Here is an 18,874-nt window from a genome sequence, read left to right on the forward strand (position 1 = left end):
CGGCCTCTCTGCTATTTACTCCAGAATAGGACAAACACATTCCCACGTTCCCACCGTAGAGTCTTTGCTCAAACTATTTCTTTTTATTTTTTTTAAGATTTTATTTATTTATTTGAGAGAGAGAATGAGATAGAGAGCATGAGAGGGGGGAGGGTCAGAGGGAGAAGCAGACTCCCCGCTGAGCAGGGAGCCCGATGCGGGACTCGATCCTGAGACTCCAGGATCATGACCTGAGCCTAAGGCAGTCGCTTAACCAACTGAGCCACCCAGGCGCCCTCAAACTATTTCTTGTGCCAGAACATTCCTCCTCACCTCCAAGTCTGTGCTCAAGCCTCCCCTCCTCGATGAGACTTACCGAGACATTTAAAATTCGGCAAACTGCTTCCCACTCCCACCCACCCATCCTTACTTTTCGTGGAACTTATCTTCCAACATACTATATGATTTACTTATTTATTATACTTATTTGCCCGTCTTCCCTTCATCAGAATGTACGCTCTATAAAGGCAAAGGGATCTTGTTCTCGGATGTATCACCAGCCCGCGACATTTTGCCAGTGCTCAGTAAATCTATGTCCCGTGAAGGAAGGAACGAATGAATACTGAGACCCAGGATTGCGGGCCGGAAGCCTCTGGGCTGCTGGAGGCTCCTCGTGACAGCTGGAGGGTGGCAGAGGCATGAAGAGTCCGAGGAGTGTCGGCACAAGGCGCACGGGCCTCCAAGGAGGCGCTGGAGGAACTACATTTCCCATGAAGCTCTGGGGGCAGAGGGGCCGCGGGTGCTGCCGGGAAGGGCGTACGAGCCAGAAGCCTGGTCCGGTACCGGGAGGATGGCCGTTCAGCAAGGTGGGCTGTCACCTGGGGGCCGAGGAAGGTGGGGGGGGGTCGCGTCGCGGGGACCCTTCCAGACCTGATATGCCAGGTGGGACCCAGGCTTGCGACTCCGCGGAAAGACAGATGGGCTCTGGACAGAGGAGGGGGCACCTGCGATGGGGATTGAGCCGTTTTTTCAGCGCTCGCCGGAGGGTCTTGAGGGGAGGAGCCGCGCGTGGATCACTTCGAGACGGGGTGTCGTGTAATAGGTTCCTCCCGCTCCCTCCCCGTCCCTCCACGCAACTATCTCCCTCACGTCTACGGAGAAGCCTTACTGCCCGCTTTACAGATGGGAATATCGAGGCCTGCGGAGAACTGTCTCAACAACCTACATACTACTTATTTGACTTCGTCCCCCAGACAGAACCCTCAGCTCGTGTCTAGTTTTCCCAAGACCGTAGGGTCAGGCCTCAGGAGTGCAGTGGAAGCTGACCCACGGTCTCTGCCCTCCTGCCCCCAGTATTCCCACTTTCCTGTGCAGTGCAGCACTATGCCTGGGGGAAGATGGGTTCCAACAGTGAAGTGGCTCGGCTGCTGGCCAGCAGTGACCCACAGGCCCGGATCTCAGAAGACAAGCCATATGCAGAGGTGAGACCTGGGTTGGATTTCATTTTATATATTTTTTAAAGACTTTATTTATTTATTAGTGCAGAGCGAGAGAGAGCAAGACTTGAGGGGAGAGGCAGAGGGAGAGAAGCAGACTCCCCGCCGAGTAGGGAGCCCAACATGGGGCTCTATCCCAGGCGAAGACAGATGCTCAACAGGCTGAGCCACCCAGGCGCCCCTGCATTTCACTTTAACAGCAGGTGAGAGGAAAGGATTCCTCCACTCAGAGGGCCTGGGGCAAGTCCTGTGGATCAGCTGGGAGAGGGAGGCCGCAAAGAGGGAGGAGGCCCTCTTGGCTCTTCAGATCCCATCAGGTGATGAATCCAGATGGTAGCACTGAAAGAAGAGAGGTTTTGTCATACTAGGCTGGGATTTCCGGTACCCTCTTTACCCCCAAGAACTCTCAGCATTTACTGAATTTTAATTCAACACTTTTTTTTTTTTTGTAAGATTTTATTTACTTATTTGACAGAGAGAGAGACAGCTAGAGACGGAATATAAGCAGGGGGAGTGCGAGAGGGAGAAGCAGGCTTCCTGCCGAGCAGGGAGCCTGATGTGGGACTCGATCCCAGGACCCCTAGATCATGACCTGAGCTGAAGGCAGACACTTAACGACTGAGCCACCCAGGTGCCCCTAATTCAACCCTCTTTGACAACTAAAACTTTTACTTTGACTAGCTTTTACATTTTAATAGCCTAATATATGTATTTTTCCTGCCCATTTAGGTGAGATAAAGCCAAAGCATAGCAAGGGCTCTACTTCTGAGATTGGAATAAGTGAATATTAACTCTTCTCAGAGCCATTTGAGAGAGCTTTTTAGTGACCTTGACAGTGCAGTTGTCATTCTCATTGGACAGATGAGAAAATCGAGACCAAGTGACCAGAAATAACTAGCCCAGGCCTCCACGGCTGGCTGGAGGCAGAGCCTGAAGTGGGTCTCCAGACTACTGGTGTTCTGGGGTCTGCTGCCTTCCTATATGTCTGTGATGGCATGAGCATTTATACCCAGGCCTGAGAGGCCCATCTCAGGATTCAGGCTGGTGGTGCCAGGTTCTTCTTTCCCTCCCAAGTTTCCTGTTTTTCCAGCTGTGGATGGGGTCCCACCCCCGGGGAGATGCCAAGATCCTTGACAATCGCATCTCACAGAAGACCCTAGGCCAGTGGATTGCCGAGAACCAGGACTGCTTGGGCTCAAAGGTCAAGGACACCTTTAATGGCAAGCTGCCCTTCCTCTTCAAAGTGCTCTCGGTTGAAACGGCCCTGTCCATCCAGGCACACCCTAACAAGGTACAGGATCAGAGTGGGATGGAGAGGTCAAAGTACAGAAGAACTCACGTCAAGGCCCTCCCACTACTTTTACTGCTGCTTTTTACCCCACCCACGCCGCACTCCAGCCCAAAACTAAATCCAGGCCTGACAACTCCCAATTTAGCTCAGGAAGGCTAGATGCTGGTGACACATGCTGGCAGCCAAATCTCAGTGGACAGCTGACCAGTCTGTGCCGAAGGAGCTTCTCCTGGGTTCCCCTCATCCAGCCCAGGACTACTCATATCTACTGTTTCCCCCGCTGGCTCTCTGGGAGAGTTCACCTTCCAGAGCAGAGCAGGCATCTTAGCTGTTGCCTCAGCTCCTAGGCATTTGTCTGTCCAAACTTCTCATTTCTAGAAGGCAGAGTAAGACCCAGAGAAGACAGGGATGTAGCCAAAGTCACACAGCTTGTTCGTGTCCGAGCTTGGTTTGGTGTTTGGGCTTCCTGATCCCCAGTCCGGGCCTCTTAAAGTCTCCGCCAGGTTTGGCCTGTGTTCCTGCCCTGGGTTGGCTAAACCCTGAGTTTCTGCATTATGCCCTGACTGGGCCCATTGCCAAAAGTATGAAGCCACTGCTGTCTGGCGACTGGGGAGGGGAGAGAGCAAGGGCCGGGTGGGACTGGTGTCCTACTAGCCTGCTAGGTGGTGACTGCACCTTGACCGTCCTCCTCTTCCCCTGGCCATCCCACAGGAGCTGGCAGAGAAACTGCACCTCCAGGCTCCACAGCACTACCCTGATGCCAACCATAAGCCAGAGATGGCCATCGCCCTCACCTCCTTCCAGGGTTTATGTGGTTTCCGGCCCATTGAGGAAATTGTGACGTTTCTGACAAGTAAGGTTGGGCAAAATGCTGAGAACATGCATACTGGGCCTACGATGCATGGGCAACCCCAGGCAGAGCTGGAGCAGCGGCAGAGAACAGAGGCTAAGCGTCACAGGAACTGGGGGCCTGGTTGGCCTGATGACTTCTTGAAGTCACTGGGGCGGGCCTGTGAGACCAGGCCCAGGTGTGGTTGCTGAGGCTGGTGGTGAGCAGTTGGTTTTCACCTCAGAGTTTGCTTAGCATTGCCTGGCTCCTTGGTTAGGGGAGGGAGAGGGAGGCCTCCTCCAACTTCCCGCTTCTTCGCGTTCCATCTTGCCCTTCCTGATATGGGCCCTGGCCTGGCCTTCTGCAGAGGTGCCTGAGTTCCGGTTTCTGATTGGAGATACTGCAGCAACACAGCTGAAGCAGAGCATGAACAGTGACTCCCAGTCTGTGGCCTCTGCTCTGCAGAGCTGTTTCTCCCACCTGATGAAGAGTGAGAAGAAGGTGGTGGTGGAGCAGCTCAACCTGTTGGTGAAGCGGATCTCCCAGCAAGGTGGGTGTTGTGCGCCTGGGTGCGGCGCCCTGTCCTGCCTTTTGCCCCAGCACAGACACTAGTCCGTGAGGACAGGCCTCTCAACCCTTTGGCGCAGGCGGAACACCAAAATGGGCCCTTAGATGACTTAGATGGCCTATTAGCAACTGAGCATTTCTTTCTGTCTTTGTGGAGCAGGGCCCTAGGTTGAGTGCTGCTTCCTGACTGGCTCTTTTCTCTAGAGGGCTGGAGACAGATGGGCCTGGACGACTATTAGGAGGTCTTCCACCTAGGCATTCTGAGACTTCCCCAGCCCTACAGTTGCTCCCCATGAATGGATTTGTACTTTTTTTTTTTTAAAGATTTTATTTATTTATTCATAAGAGACAGAGAGAGAGAGAGGCAGGCTCCCCGCTGAGCAGGGAGCCCGATGCGGGACTCGATCCCAGGACCCTGGGATCATGACCTGAGCCGAAGGCAGATCCTTAACCATCTGAGCCACCCAGGCACCCTGGATTTGTACTTTTGGCCTAGAGAGCAGGAAGAGGATAAGGGGATCCTCATCTCCTTTTCTCAAAAGGCCTGAAGCCCAGAAGCCCAGGACTTTGAATCAGTAGATCTCCCCGCCCTTTTTTTTGTTAATACACACACACACACACACACACACGTTTCCTTAAATACCTGCTCTGTGCCCAACCTTGTGCTAACTAAGGAGAGTTCAGGAAATGACTGTGATGGGTGTGGTTGTCACATTTGGGTTGGGAGGTCAGTACAAGCAGTATAAAACAAGGCAGAATGGACTCCAGGTATGAGCTTACGGGGCACATGTGATGAGGCCCCAGCCCCTTCTCTAGGAGACCCTGGAGCTCTTCTGGTTCTCTCTACACATTTCCCCTGCTACCTCTGAGCCACAGAGAATTATTTTATCCAAGCATATCCTTTGTTTTCTTTGTTTTTTTTTTGTTTTGTTTAGTTTTTGGTGTTGTCTCTGCTTGCATGCCTCCCCTTTGGGGCTTCTTGCACTTTTGACAGAACAGATTACTCTTGCCGGGAGTTCCCAGAACCCCCTGTTCCTAAGTGAGGTAGAGCCTTTAGCACCTGTGAGTCTATATCATCCCATGCACACTTGTGAAAACCAGGGTTTTCTCCAGGTCACAGACCTGGCTCTTTGACCTTTATATTCCCAGTGCTTAGCACAGAGCGGGTATTCACGTCTTTGTACGAAGACTCAGAACCACTCTCCAATCCAGACCAGCTGGTTTCTTCACTTTGGCACTGACACATTCAGCTTTCACTTACTCATGCCCTCCCCTCTTCTCTGCACACTCACGAAATTTGAGCTCACCACCCTGCCCTCCCCTAATTTCCAAAGCCTTCCCCCACTACTCTAGCCCAGGCTGAGGACACATTTTTGGTCCTGGGCGTATTCTGCCTCTTGCTCTCTGGGGTGACCAACCAACTCGGTTTGCCTGGAACTTAATGATTTTCTGAGACACAGTACTTTCAGGGCTAAAAAAGGGAAGGGCCTGGGCTGTCTGGGACAGTTGGTCACCCCATATGGAACTCTTGGGTTATGCCCTAAATAGATTGAGCTCTATAGCAGTGGTTCTCAACCAGGGGACACTGGCAATTGTCTAGAGAGACATTTTTTGTTTCCAAACATGGGTTGGGGGTGCTATCTTTTGGGTGGAGACCAAAGATGCTGCTAAACATCCTACAGTACACAGGACAGCCCCCATAACAAAGGATTATCTGGCCCCAAACTTTAGCCCTTTTAGTGGCTGGAATAATGCTGGGCACATAGACAATCAGAATGGGGAAAATGGTATCTGTATGGGCTGGAAGATCAAGGAAGGCTGGCCCCCAAAGGGTGGGGTTGTGGCTAGGAGAACACACCTACCCGTTTCTGGATTCCTGGGGGCAGGGATTTGCCCACGACTTGCTGGCCAAGGTGGGGCTGTGAACACCACTGAGTGTGTTCCTAAGTGGCCTTGGGCTGCTCTGTGACCCTCAGTGGCTGCTGGAAACAACATGGAAGACATCTATGGGGAGCTCTTACTGCAGCTGCACCAGCAGTATCCAGGTGATATTGGATGCTTTGCCATTTACTTCCTGAACCTGCTCGCCCTGAAGCCGGGAGAGGCCATGTTTCTGGAGGCTAATGTGCCCCATGCCTACCTGAAAGGAGGTGAGCCACGTTTTTTTGTTGGTGGTGGGGTTTTTTTTAAGATTTTAAGTAATCTCTGTAACCAGTGTGGGGCTTGAACTCACAACCTCAAGATCAACAAGAGTCGCATGCTCCTCTGACTGAGGCAGCCAGGTAACCCAAGGTGAGCCACGTTTTAACAGTGAGCCCCATTACCAAGCCTTGCTTCCTCATCTAGATAAAAGGGGGAGGGGTCAAAGAGAGACCTTTAAGGTCCCGCCGGCTCTGACCTCCCAGGGTTCCTGGGGTGGGCCGGGTAGTGGCCAGTAGGGATGAAGAATGCCAGCTTAGTGTTAGACACTGCTTGAATCTTCACACGGACCCTGTGAGGTCACGGTACTCTCATGCTCCCCTGTCTGCATGTGTGGGAACAGTCTGAACCCAGGCTACACTGGAGCAAGGCTGTTGTTCTCTCCCCTGCCTCACACTACCTTTGCCTGTCTGTCCTATCTATCCAGAAATTTTTGTGAGAAAATACATTGCCACAGAGAGGTGTCACATTTTTTTTCTTTTTAAAGATTTTATTTATTTGAGACAGAGAGAATGAGAGAGAGAGAGAGCACATGAGAGGGGGGAGGGTCAGAGGGAGAAGCAGGCTCCCTGCCGAGCAGGGGGCCCGATGTGGGACTCCATCCTGGGACTCCAGGATCATGACCTGAGCCGAAGGCAGTCGCTCAACCAACTGAGCCACCCAGGCGCCCAAGGTGTCACATTTTGACTGTTGGCTATTTATCCACTCACGGACAGGATTCTGTGGTAGAATAAAGTCTGGGGAGGGTTGGGGCTCCCCCAGGGGCTAACATGACACCCCCTGACAAAAGTGGGTGACCTGCCACCTGTTTGTGGTATCTCTTAGCCCATTCTCCCAGATTATGCATTTCACACATTTTTGCCTAACTCTGCAGGGGGTTCATGGCCCTCGGGTTAGGAGGCCCAGCCCTGGTGAGCCAAACTCCAAGACATCCTTCATCAGGTTAGCACATGACACCTGTCTGTCCCCAGACTGTGTGGAGTGCATGGCGTGTTCAGACAACACTGTTCGTGCTGGCCTGACACCCAAGTTCATCGATGTGCCAACCCTGTGTGAAATGCTCAGCTATATCCCCAGCAAGGACAGGCTCTTTCTTCCAACACGGAGCCTGGAAGACCCCTACCTCTCTATCTATGACCCCCCCGTGCCAGACTTCACTGTCATGAGGATGGAGGTGAGTGGGGGTGGCGGCGGCTATGGTGGTGGGTGTCTTTCGTATGGCAGGAAAAAGCCTGGCAAGGGCCACAATGTGGAGTACACCTGGAGCTGGGTTCCCTTTCTTTTACGCACTTAAAGGAGGTGGCGGGGGGGGGGGCGGGCCCACACATGTCACAGCCGCAGCCGCGGGGCCTACCCATTCCTCTTTGTACCAGGGACCAGACATGGGCCTCCATGCTGACAGGAGCCTGAGCAGTGGGGGAGAAGGTGGGCGAGCTCTCCCTCTCGCTGCCCCTGAGGTTGTCCTGGCTCCCCCGTGAGCAGACAGGCACAGAAAACGAGCTGCATCATCCTGTTGTTTCTTTCTGCCCAGGTCCCTGGCTCCATCACTGAATACAAGGTCTTGGCAGTGGACTCTGCCAGCATTGTCCTGGTGGTCCAGGGGAGAGTGACAGCCAGCAGTCCTACAGCCCAGACGCCGATCCCCCTGCAGCGTGGTGGGGTGCTTTTCATTGGGGCCAATGAGAGCGTCTCACTGAAGCTCACTGCGCCCGATGACCTACTGATGTTCCGTGCCTGCTGCCTGCTGTAGAGACCATAGCCTTCCTGGCTCTCCTCTGACGGTTACCCTAAATCCTGGCCAGCCTCTTCTCAGGCCCAGCTCTGACCCCATCCCTGCTCTCGACTTGAGTATGCCCTGGAAGAGCGGGGGTAGTGAGCTTGAAGGTTGTGACTCCAGAGCAAGCCTCGGACAAACCATCTTTCTCTTGGGAGGAGGACCCTGGTGAGGACTAAGACCTGACACTCCCTTCGTATCCTCACCATACCTGAGCCAGGCTCTCCTCAAGGCAGGAGGCGGCAGCTCTGTTCCAGCCGACAGCATTAGGCAGGCTGGTAAAAATCTGTGATTAGCTCAGCATCACTCACAGCAAGAGGGTAGGTAATTTCTACGAACAGCGTTTTGGCCTTGGGACTGCCCATTTCCTCAGCTGCAAAGGAGGGGGAAGGAGTAGGCCTGTGGACTAATGTTACTCATTGTCACCCTCTGGCTCTGTCAAAGCAATTAAAGGTCACTTGTGTTGGGCTGCGAGGTAGAGCAGTCAGCCTTCAGCGTTCCAGTCCTTGAAAAGTGGGCTGATCAAGCCCTTCCTGGATGTCAGTTTTTGCTTTAATTGCTGCTTCCAACGGCTCCCCGGGGTGGGTCTGTATGGAGCCTTTTATAGGAACACACGGGAGGGGCAGCCAGCTTCAGATTTAGCGCGGAGCTTGCAGGCTGACCTCGGGTCCTACAGATGTGGAAGGTGAATCTAAAGACAGGTAGTCAGGGCAAGATTCCTAAGTGTTCTCAGGTGGCCTCAGGGCAGGGATCAGCAAGCTAAGGCCAGCAGGCTGGATCGAGCCACAGCCATCATTTACATTCTGTCCCGCAGCTTTCAGGCTGCAGTGGCAAAATGTTACAGATGCACTGGCCCTTCACAGAGAAAGTTTGTCAGCCACTTCTTTAGAACACGTTCAGTCATTATACATACGGGGATTCGGGGACAGGACGACCCCATTTGTGTTGTGAAGAGAAACCTAGCTACATTTTCTAAAATGGCAGAAAGTATATAGGACATCTACTCGCCCTGTGCCTACCCTTTAGACATGGATACACCTCCGTAGGAGGTGGCACAGCTGTCTGAGATCCTGTTACCCCAGACTAAGCAGAGCCGCAGGCTGTTCACTCCTTCCTGTGGAGTAAGGGTTTAGACTGGCACAAAAGGATCTTTCCGGGCTGCTGCCCATTCTAGACCCCCTGCACAAGGGAAATCCAGGAAACTACCTTCAAAAAAGTTCTGGCCAATCTGTTCTGGGTTTTTTTTTTGGCCTCCAAATTTTGTTCAGCTAAAAAACAAAAGATGACCTGGAAAAGCAAAGGGTCTGCCAAAAGGAATGCCATCTAAGAGAAATGCTAAAGGTGTGCTCCCTCCAATGATGCAGGCCTGAAAATGATGCCCACTGGGAATAGCAGGGAGCGGGAGATCCTAGGAGGAATGGCCACAGCTGGGGCTGTTAGGCTTTTCATTTCAGAATCAGAGGGCTGTGGTCTAGGCCTTGCTTAAAATCCTATTGCAACACAGAGACAGCTCAACTAGCATGATTGTATTTATTCTTAGAAACTTCCAGAGCTGTAGAAGCCTAAGCCAAGAGTTCTGTACTCTGTAAACACCATACACATACTCCCCTCTGTGAGGTTAACTGTGAATACACCCCTCTCTCCCCAGGACACTGTCACCTGCAGAATACCTAGCACTCTGAATTAAGGCACTTCGGCCCTAGGCACCTTGATGCCTTTACTGGTGACATTTTAGCCTGGGACCTCTCGCCCCAAACAACAGACCATTCCTACCCTGCCTAGCTGCCCTGTTCCTCCAAATTTCCCCATGAAGATAATGCCTTCCGCACGGAGTCAGCCAGTCCTGGAACATCCTCTCCAGGATCAGTGTTTACTTAAAGTAACAACCATCTGGGGGCCTCGGTCTTGGGGTCCTGCTGCCACCTTCACCCACAGCTGCTGCTAAATGCTCAGGCTGTTCTGTCCTGTCCAATTCCCCCACACATAACGTGGCCCCATGCGGCTTCCTGCTACCACCGCCGTCTCTCTACACTGCCCCGCATCTGTGCCCTCTCTTCGTGTGCACTTCGGCACCTCTGCAGAAACCAGAAAGGCCTGAAAATAGTCTCTATGGAGGGGCGAGGGGTTCAGGATGAAGACGTTCTTCTGTCCTCCCTGCCTGCAGGCATGGGCACCAGGTGCTCGGCAGGTGAGGCACCCGTGTGGCACTGCAGAGTCCCACTCCTGGAACAGTGTGCATCCCTGATTCCCCAGACCCCAACCTGAGGTGCCCGTGGCCTCTGTCCCGTCTCCCTCCTGTGATGCCGCTAGATTCTAAAATGTTAACCACAGCCCCCTGGGTGCCATATATTCTTAACTTTTAGATTTGACAGCAGCACCAAGACAGAGGCCAGTCAAGCACCGACACATTACCCTCGTCGTCTGACAAGGTCTTTCTAACGGACCTTCTCAGCCTCCCAGTCACCTCACTGGGTAAAACAAGAGTCCATGTGATCCCTCATTCCTCTAGAGGCCACAGGACATCAAATAAATCACCAGATCAGGCACTTCCCATGTGGGGCCCACACCCCAATCCTAACTACCACGCCCCTTAGGCTGGGAACCGTGTCCACACTCCTCCAGTCCTCGCCACGGCTCTAGGTGAGGCCAAAAAAAGGAACCGCTGAAAACAATTCTAGAGAGGACTGGAAGAGCAAGATACCATCGGAGGTGGGGTGAACTAGCATGGTCCCTGGGGAGATGATGCCTGTCTCAGCTGTGTTCACGCTGAGGGCTGAGGCTGGGCTGCCCCACAGGGTTACCGTAAAGCCCAATCCTCAGTATCTGCGGGGAGGCCCTTGCTGGAGTGAAGAGAAGCCCTCTGCAGTGGGCGATTATCTCCTCAGGCAGGGGCCCTGGGAGCTGGCACACGTCCCTCCTCCCCATGCTGGCATCCTGACACGTAGGATGTACAGCCCACACCGCTGTGCCATACACTTCTCACCCATCGCTATTCTCAAGTTTCAAAAGCTAAATAGGAAGGCACCTGACCGCTCCCTGCAGCTCCCTCTGCTGGTCACCCAAACCTGCAGGCTTCTGGGGCGAACTCCAGTCCCTTCACCCAAACTTTACACTCAAAGACTGGGTGTTGAACTAGCTAAGACCAAGACAAGGAATGGTAACCAAGGAAAGACAAATAAATAAATATGTACATAGTGGAGCAATTTTTCTCTAACTAGGGGTGGGCTGACCACAGTCACTAAACCCACCCAGTTTGAGCCAGTTGGGGATGCTCTGGGTCCAGGGATTCTGGAAGCCTTGATCCTGCTGTGCCATCAAGCAGCGGGCTGTATTCCCTGCCAGGGCCAAACAGGTGCAAGGGGAAGAGAGCCAAAGGGCCTTGCTTTATGCATTCTTGAGGGTCCCATTGTAGAGCCAGGAAGACGGAGCATTATGGAATTTCTTAAACTGGTCCCAAATAGTTCAGCTAGTTTCCAAAGACTCCCAGCTGCGAGCCATAAAGTGCTATTTTCTGCTTCCATACAACACCGTCCAGCATAGCCCGGGCACAAAAGCTCTTTCTCCCTCCATTGAGCAGGACAAATACCAGTCAAGGTGTCTGCAAGATTTCCTTAGCCAACTCTGTCACCACAAGCATCAGGATTCCTCTGTTCCTGCCCTTATTAAAGTGGTTTTTCCAAACTCTGCTCTAATAGCAGAGGAAAACTGCAGAATTCCACCTGTCACCCTATGGCCCAGATGGGGGCCTCTGGCCTGAGAAGCACCAGGTAAGGCATAACTGCAGGTCATTGACCTTCCCAGAGAGTCAGTGCCGCCAGTGATTCTGGGGCTCACAGCAGTCCTCACTGCACTCTGTGACCTAAGAAGGGCCAACAGCGCTCTGCAGGCATGGTGAGCAGGGCCCATCTTAGGGGGTTATGTCTACTGGAGGGTACAGAAGGAAGAGTCCCCAAGACAGCACCAGCAGCAGGAGCACGTTGAAGAGGCCATAGGCTTGGGAGGAATGAGGTCCAAGTCCTCATCATCTGGAATCTCATCCAGGTGATACCCATCCTGGAGCAGCTGCCGGCTCACATCCTGGTTCACCTGCTAAGAGCAGAAGAGGAGAGAACTATAAGCCAGGTGGCAAAGCAGAAATAACTGCTGCCCAAAGGGCAGACCTACATTCCCTTACCAGAGCTTCCTGTTCACGCTCCACCCTCAGGCCAACTCCACACATCACTGGACTACATGAGGAAGTGCCCCCACCCAGCAATGAGGGGCCCCAAGCAGCCCGAGCCAGTACTGTCCAGGCTGCAGTGTCACTAACCCCCAGGGGAGCTGTTCTCACTAAAGAATCCTAAGGCATCTGATGTAAATATCAGATTCCAGATTACATTTGAAAGTCAATGGCCTGACCCACTGGTCCCTGTAAAGGCTGAAGAATATGGGACAACGATACCAGAACAATGGGGTAGAAGATGAGTTATGTAGGAACAGAGTGGGGAGCAGCTTTGTCCGCACTGCCGGTTAAACACGTTAGCCTTTATGCCAGCAGAGCTTGCTCCCTGCAAAGTGGAACCTGTCAGCCTCGCTTTACCAGTTCCGCTGAGCAGAAGAAACAGGAGATTGGGAATACCATATGACTTTCTCTGGCTCTTGGCTAATTTTTCTTTTCTTAGTTTTAACAATCTCAGGCACCCAGATATTCAAGGAGGATAAAATTTACAAACTGCTTCTATTCTCTTTGGCAGACACTCGGGGTGTGGCCAAGGGTTTCCAGAACAAGGAAAAAATACCAGTGGCGTACAGTCATGTCTCCAGCACTCTGCCTCTATCTAAGGCAGTAAGCTGCACATGACAGATCTTTCCGTCCCTGTGTCTCTGTCTGGGACCGTCACTCTGGAAATGTGTGCAAAAGGCCAGCCCACTGGTATCTCAGTCTGAGCTCTCATTGATGGAACAACTGAAGGAACACAAGTTGTTTGGCCTGGAAGAAAGCAAGCTTGGTGGAGAATGGCCAGGGGAGAGACAGGAATGCTGATCTCAGATAAAAGGCAATCAAAGGGGGCGCCTGGGTGGCTCAGATGGTTAAGCGTCTGCCTTCGGCTCAGGTCATGATCTCAGGGTCCTGGGATCGAGTCCCGCATCGGGCTCCCTGCTCCTTGGGAGCCTGCTTCTCCCTTTGCCTTTCTCTCTCGCTCTCTCATGAATAAAAAAAAAAAAAATCTTTAAAAAAAATTAAAAAAAAAAAAAAGGCAATCAAAGGAAGGGACACTAGAATTACTGGGTGACACTGGAGGGCAGGCCTAGGACCACTGAGTCCATCCTGTAGGAGACATTTCAAATTAATAAGGAAGACTTCTCTAAGAGCTACCTGACGAAGGAATTTGTGTGTGTGTGTGTGTGTGTGTGTGTGTGTTGGAATAAGGGTAGGCAGCAGGGCTTCTTGGAGGGCGTGAGTACCCAGTTACAAGAAGCATTCAAGCAAGCAGAGGCTGGTAAACACTTAGGTGGGATTTTTCAAGAGGATTCCTTTTCTAAGTGGTCACCTGGGCTAGAAGACTTATGAGGTCCTTTCAGCCCTAAGGGTCTATGGTCTCTTGGATTTTCGACAGCTTTCCTCAGACACCTATACCTCTGCTGGGGGAGTAGGGCAGAATAGAAGATTGGAGAACAGACCGGAAGTCTGGCACAGTGCCGTGCATACAGCAGGCACAAGACAAGCATTTGGCAGTGGCGGTGACGCTGCCTGCAGCCTGGCCCCGTGCAGAAAGGCGCTCTGGACTTGCCTCTGCAGAGGAATACCCGGAGGAGTATCTGGATTCCAGCTCCCCATCACTAGGAGAAGAGGAAAACAGTCAGTTCAGGGGGATGCCTGTGAAGCCCAGCTGCAAATGGCAAGGTGGAGAGCATGCAAGGGGGTCTGGAGGACTTGGGAAACAAAGACCATCACAGAACTCAAGCCCAGAATCTGTCATGAGTACCACTGACTCGTTCTATTGGCTCTAGCAGGGACGGGGTCACTGTCACTAACAGTGAAGATATAACAGGGGAGGAGGATTCCCCCACACAAGGTTAGTGTTCCAAATCGAAGAGCAGCATGATCACCTGAGTCCTCTAACCAAGCTATCCTGGGAAGGGATAATGCTCTGAAGACAGCTCTGGAACATGCATGAAGGGTCTTGGAAGAGATCTGCAGTTTTACCCAAGTCACTCCCCAAGGGATATTTTCCAGGAGAGCACTCACCTGTCAGAGTCGAGGGACACCAGGTTTTCATCTGGACTCTGACTAAGGGCAGTATAGCCCTTGTTAAACTTCACTGACCTGAGAGGAGATGGGGAAGAGACCAAGCATAGATAAAGCAACATTTCACAGGGAAAGCCAGAGTTCTTGCTCTTATGGAAAAAGAACTGACTGTAGTACTCCTGTCTTGCCTTCTACCTGTCACACAGCCACCGCTGCCTGCCCTGTATCTGGCTACAGCCCCTGGGAATATGCACTTTCCCACACCACTCCCCCTACTGCTCCTGACGAAACACCTACTCTTTCGAGTAAGGGAAAGCTCCCCCACTTCACCTTACTTTAACCAGAGAACAGAAAAACTGCAAGTCCTGGGGCAAATCTCTTCTTCACCTCTCTTGAGTTTGAGCTCTTATCTATAAGAGGCGCTGGATAAGGTCCTATCCAGCCCTCAGAGTTTACCATTCTGTTGAAAAAGAAACACAGCACTGGCTGTTCCCACACTGCTTTCTATCCTCACTCCTAGGGAAACCAGCCATTGTGCTGCTCCCAGAGGATGATCCCATGCACTGACAAAGCTGTTATTCCAAAGCCCTTTCCTTGACATCATTACATCCTTAAAGGCAAAGAAAAGGTCATTCCTCTTCCCATTTTAAACTAGCGAAAAAGACGGGTTGGCGTCAGGTGAATCACTAGCTCGGTCTTAAAACGTGAGAACTCTTGTCTCCCAGCCCGAGGACCAAGGCCTTTTCTGGAAACTGCTTGCACAGAGGTGGCGCCTGCTGAGACCTTTTCGCTGAAGAGTCGCGGCGGTTCGGCGAGGCCCCCAGCATGCCTTTTCTCCGCAGAACAGCCTTGGCCAGGTCCCGGTGCTTCTCTGGAAGTCAAAGGGCCCGGGTCAGCGGGGTCTTCCCCACTCCGCCGTGTCTCCCAAACGCCAGGAGCCCCCTCTCTCCGAACAGATTTTCGGGGACGCGAGCGGGCTGCAGCTGCCCCTTCGGGGTCGCCCCGGCAGGGCTCCGGAGCCTGCCCAGGGGACCAGGTAGCCCGCCCAGGCAGAGACACCCCCCATCGGGCCGCACTCACGCAGCTTGGCCTGAATGGAAGGCGCGCGCGTCACCATGTACGGTCCCCTCTTCTCCACAACCGCCGGGGGCCGCTCCCCCAAAAGGGGGACTCCACTGCCGCTTCGCCCGAAGGGCAGCCCCGCAGCTCCCGCTGCGCAGTCCGGGGTCCCGCCGGGCCGGGGTCCCGGGGTAGACGTCCGCACCCCGGGCCCGCTGGAATCCGCGGTCGCCATGCTCCCGCGACGGCCCGCCGCGACGCAGAGCCCCGCCTCTTGGCTTACGAGTCGTGGGCGGGGAGGGAGGCGGTCTCTTCCGAGAAAGATGGAGACGCGCAGGCGCGGGCCTCATCCGTCCAAGCTTTCCGGCCCCGCCTGCCGTGGGGATAGCACAATTGTTCCGCACTCCCTGGGTCTGGGTACTTTCAGTTCCGGATTTTGAGATACACCGCTGTACTTATAGTCGGCCGGAACCTGGGCATGTCGAGGCCAGTGCTGGCTCCAGTGTAAAGAAAATATCGATATTTATGCATGTGCGCGCGCTGGGCGGAGCCCTTTCCCCCCACCCCCCGCGGCGCGCACTCGCTCTCCGCATGGGTCAACTCGCCACATCCCGAGCTCCCAAAGGCGAGCCCTGGAGAACCTGGGTTGAACCCAAAAGAGCTGTATGAGGAAAGGAGATATTAAGCGCCCTTCTCCAGAAAAAGAAACAGGTCGGAGAGGTTCAAGGCCTTTGAGCCGGTCAGACACTAGAGGCATTGCCTGGGCTGATCCATCTAACGTCAAACCCCCGTTACTTTCAACACTATTTGGTGCGCGACTCTCTCTAGCCTTCAAGTTTGCACATTTTAAAATGGAGCCAACATCACTGCCCGCCGTATAGCGAAAAATAAGTGCAAAATAGGCTGTGGAAAGAAGGATGAAAGTGCACTGAGTCTGTGTGTGGCAGGGCACGGAGATGTCATGGCTCTTGACTTCTCTGGCCCCCAAGGGATGTGCTTGTGACTGGCTGGAAAGAAGCTCCAGATCCTTGTAGGAATTGCCGAATCTCATGAGGCCGCCAGGGGCTAATTGACTGGCCTCCACAGGGTAGATCAACAATATGCAATTTTGAGTCCCCAGGGCCACCCAAACAGTTGAGCAGTACTATGCCTTAAGCAGGATAAGAAAAAAAATTTAAGACTGGAAAAATCAGAAGCACAGAGGAACGTTAACTATTTTGGTGGATTCCACCCTTTAAAAAAAATTGTTTATTTTAGATAGAGCACGAGCACGAGGGGCAGAGGGAGAGGGAGAACCCCAAGTAGACTCCCTGCTGAGCGCAGAGTGAGAAGCAGGCCGATCCCACAACCCTGAGATCATGATCGAGTGGAAACCAAGAGTCCTTCGCTTAACCGACTGTACCACCCAGGCGCCCGGACCCCCGTTTTAGACGTCCAGAAACAGCAATTTCATATGGCTCAACTTTTTTTTTTGAAAGTAGGCTCCAGGCCTAGGGTGGAGCGCATCTAGGGGTTTGAACTCAGGACCCTGAGACAAAGACCTGAACCGAAATCAAGACTCCACCCCCCTTAATGGACTGAGCCACCCAGGTGCCCCCATTTGGCTCAACTTTATATTGAATCCTCATGACTTCCCAGTGTAGCCGGTTGTTATTCCTATTAGGCAAGTGAGGCTTTGACTTGGTCAAATTCACCAGTTAAGTGGGAACCCTGGGATTTGAATCCAGCTCCCTGTGGACTCCAAAGACATGTTTTTCTCATGGTTATGCTGCCTGTTAAACTGATGGGGACTTCACCAAGGGTCAAAGAAAATGTGACCAGAACCCACACGATGTCACAAAGTCTCCAGGAACTTGTAGCAAGAGTGTGAGTGCCCTCATTCATGCCCCTCCTAGATCTCCCATCATTAATGCTCAGTTAATTACTATGTGATTGAACAGGTTCTGTCACTTACTAGCCAGGTATTTAAGTTCTTTATATCTCCATTTCTTTAGCAGAGAAATGGAGATAATAATAGTACCTATCCAACAGAATTGTGAGGCTAAATTGTAAAGTGCTCGGAATGGCACCTTGCATATAAGAGCTCAAGATATTTAACTTTAATGGGGGAACATGCAACTCTTGATCTCAGGGTTGTAAATTCAAGCCCCTGGGTGGGTGCAGAGATTACTTAAAATCTTTAGAAAAAAAAAAGTAACCTTACAAAACTTAGAGTGTTCTAGGAACTTAGTGTTTATTCTCACTTGGCTTTACGCTTCCCAAGGGCGGACTGCCTTGTTTATTTTGTAACTCTAGTTTTGATCCCTTTTACCTATTTGCCACACCCTGGCAACCACCAATCTGTATCCATGAGCTTGGTGTTTTTGTTTGTTGTTTTTATTTATTTTTAAAGATTTTATTTGAGAGAGAGAGCATGAGCTGGAGGAGGGGCAGAGGGAGAAGCAGATTCCCCACTGAGTGGGGAGCCCAATGCGGGGCTCAATTCCAGGACCCTGGGATCATGACCTGGGCCAAAGGGAGACCCTTCACTGACTGAGCCACCCAGGCTATTTTTATTTTTTTAAGTAATCTCTGCACCCAATGTGGGGCTCAAACTTAGCACCCTGAGATCAAGAGTCACATGCTCTACTAAGCTAGTCTAGTGCCCGTTTGTTTTTTAATTCCACATATGAGATCATACAATATTTGTCTCTCGGTCCAACTTATTTCACTTAGCATAATGCCCTCTCAGGGCTCCATCCATGTTGTTGCAAATGGCAAGATTTCATTCTTTTTATGACTGAATAGTATTCTATTCTATATATATGCCATTTTTTCTTTATCCATTCATCCATCGATGGACACTTAGGTTGTTTCCATATCTTGGCTATTATAAATAATGCTGCGGTGAACATGGGGGGGGGTGCATATATCTTTTCAGATTAGTGTTTTCATTGTCTTTGGATAAATACCCAGAAGTGGAATTGCTGGATCATACAGGAGTTCTATTTTTAATTTTTTGAGGAAAACTCTATACTGTTCTTCATAGTGGCTGCACCAGTTTGCATCCCCACACGAGGGTTCTTTTCTCCACATCCTTGCCAACACTTGTTATTTCTTGTCTTTTTGAGAATAGCCATTCTAACAGGTGTAAGGTGGAAATCTCTCTACGGTTTTGATTTGCATTTCCCTGATTAGTGATTTGAGCACCTTTTCATGTGCCTATTGGCCATCTGTATGCCTTCTTTGGAAAATTGTCTATTAGGGTCCTCTACCCATTTTTTAATTAGAGAGAGTGTGAATGGGAGGGGAGGGGCAGGGGGAGAAGGAGAGAGAGAATCTCAAGCAGGCTCCTAGCTCAACGTGGAGCCCAACACAGGGCTCGATCCCTCTGCCTTCTGCTCTGCCTATCTGTGCTGTCAAATAAATAAATAAAATAAATAATAAAAAAAAAAGAGTTGGACACTTAACC

General features: G+C 51.8%; 2 protein-coding genes across 9 annotated transcripts; one reads left to right on the top strand and one right to left on the bottom strand.

Annotated features, from left to right (window-relative positions):
* Positions 1-757: 757 nt before the first annotated feature.
* Positions 758-8,622, top strand: MPI (mannose phosphate isomerase). Of its 4 annotated transcripts, none has more exons than XM_034993576.1 (8): positions 758-845; positions 1,333-1,460; positions 2,566-2,766; positions 3,478-3,619; positions 3,963-4,145; positions 6,139-6,312; positions 7,333-7,535; positions 7,893-8,622. In XM_034993576.1, the coding sequence occupies exons 1-8, from the start codon at positions 830-832 to the stop codon at positions 8,109-8,111; spliced, it is 1,266 nt and encodes a 421-aa protein (XP_034849467.1). In that variant the 5' UTR covers positions 758-829; the 3' UTR covers positions 8,112-8,622. The 4 variants fall into 4 exon arrangements, with proteins under 4 accessions (XP_034849467.1, XP_034849469.1, XP_034849470.1 ...); XM_034993578.1 differs by having other exon boundaries at positions 3,993-4,145; XM_034993577.1 differs by having other exon boundaries at positions 798-845; positions 1,354-1,460.
* Positions 8,623-9,646: 1,024 nt separating this feature from the next.
* Positions 9,647-17,802, bottom strand: FAM219B (family with sequence similarity 219 member B). 5 transcript variants are annotated; one of them, XM_034993583.1, is made up of 5 exons: positions 15,445-16,726; positions 15,148-15,235; positions 14,365-14,442; positions 13,907-13,955; positions 9,647-12,221 (listed from the first exon to the last, which is right to left on the bottom strand). In XM_034993583.1, exons 1-5 carry the CDS (start codon positions 15,656-15,658, stop codon positions 12,057-12,059), a joined length of 594 nt encoding a protein of 197 aa, XP_034849474.1. In that variant the 5' UTR covers positions 15,659-16,726; the 3' UTR covers positions 9,647-12,056. The 5 variants fall into 5 exon arrangements, with proteins under 5 accessions (XP_034849474.1, XP_034849473.1, XP_034849472.1 ...); XM_034993582.1 differs by having other exon boundaries at positions 9,647-12,224; positions 15,445-16,725; XM_034993581.1 differs by having other exon boundaries at positions 12,033-12,224; positions 13,753-13,955; positions 15,445-17,802.
* Between the last annotated feature and the right edge of the window lie 1,072 nt (positions 17,803-18,874).

The sequence above is a fragment of the Mirounga leonina genome, unplaced genomic scaffold (genome assembly GCF_011800145.1).
Source record: "Mirounga leonina isolate KUSES-001 unplaced genomic scaffold, KU_Mleo_1.0 Mir_91, whole genome shotgun sequence".
In the NCBI taxonomy this organism is placed as follows: Eukaryota; Metazoa; Chordata; class Mammalia; order Carnivora; family Phocidae; genus Mirounga; species Mirounga leonina.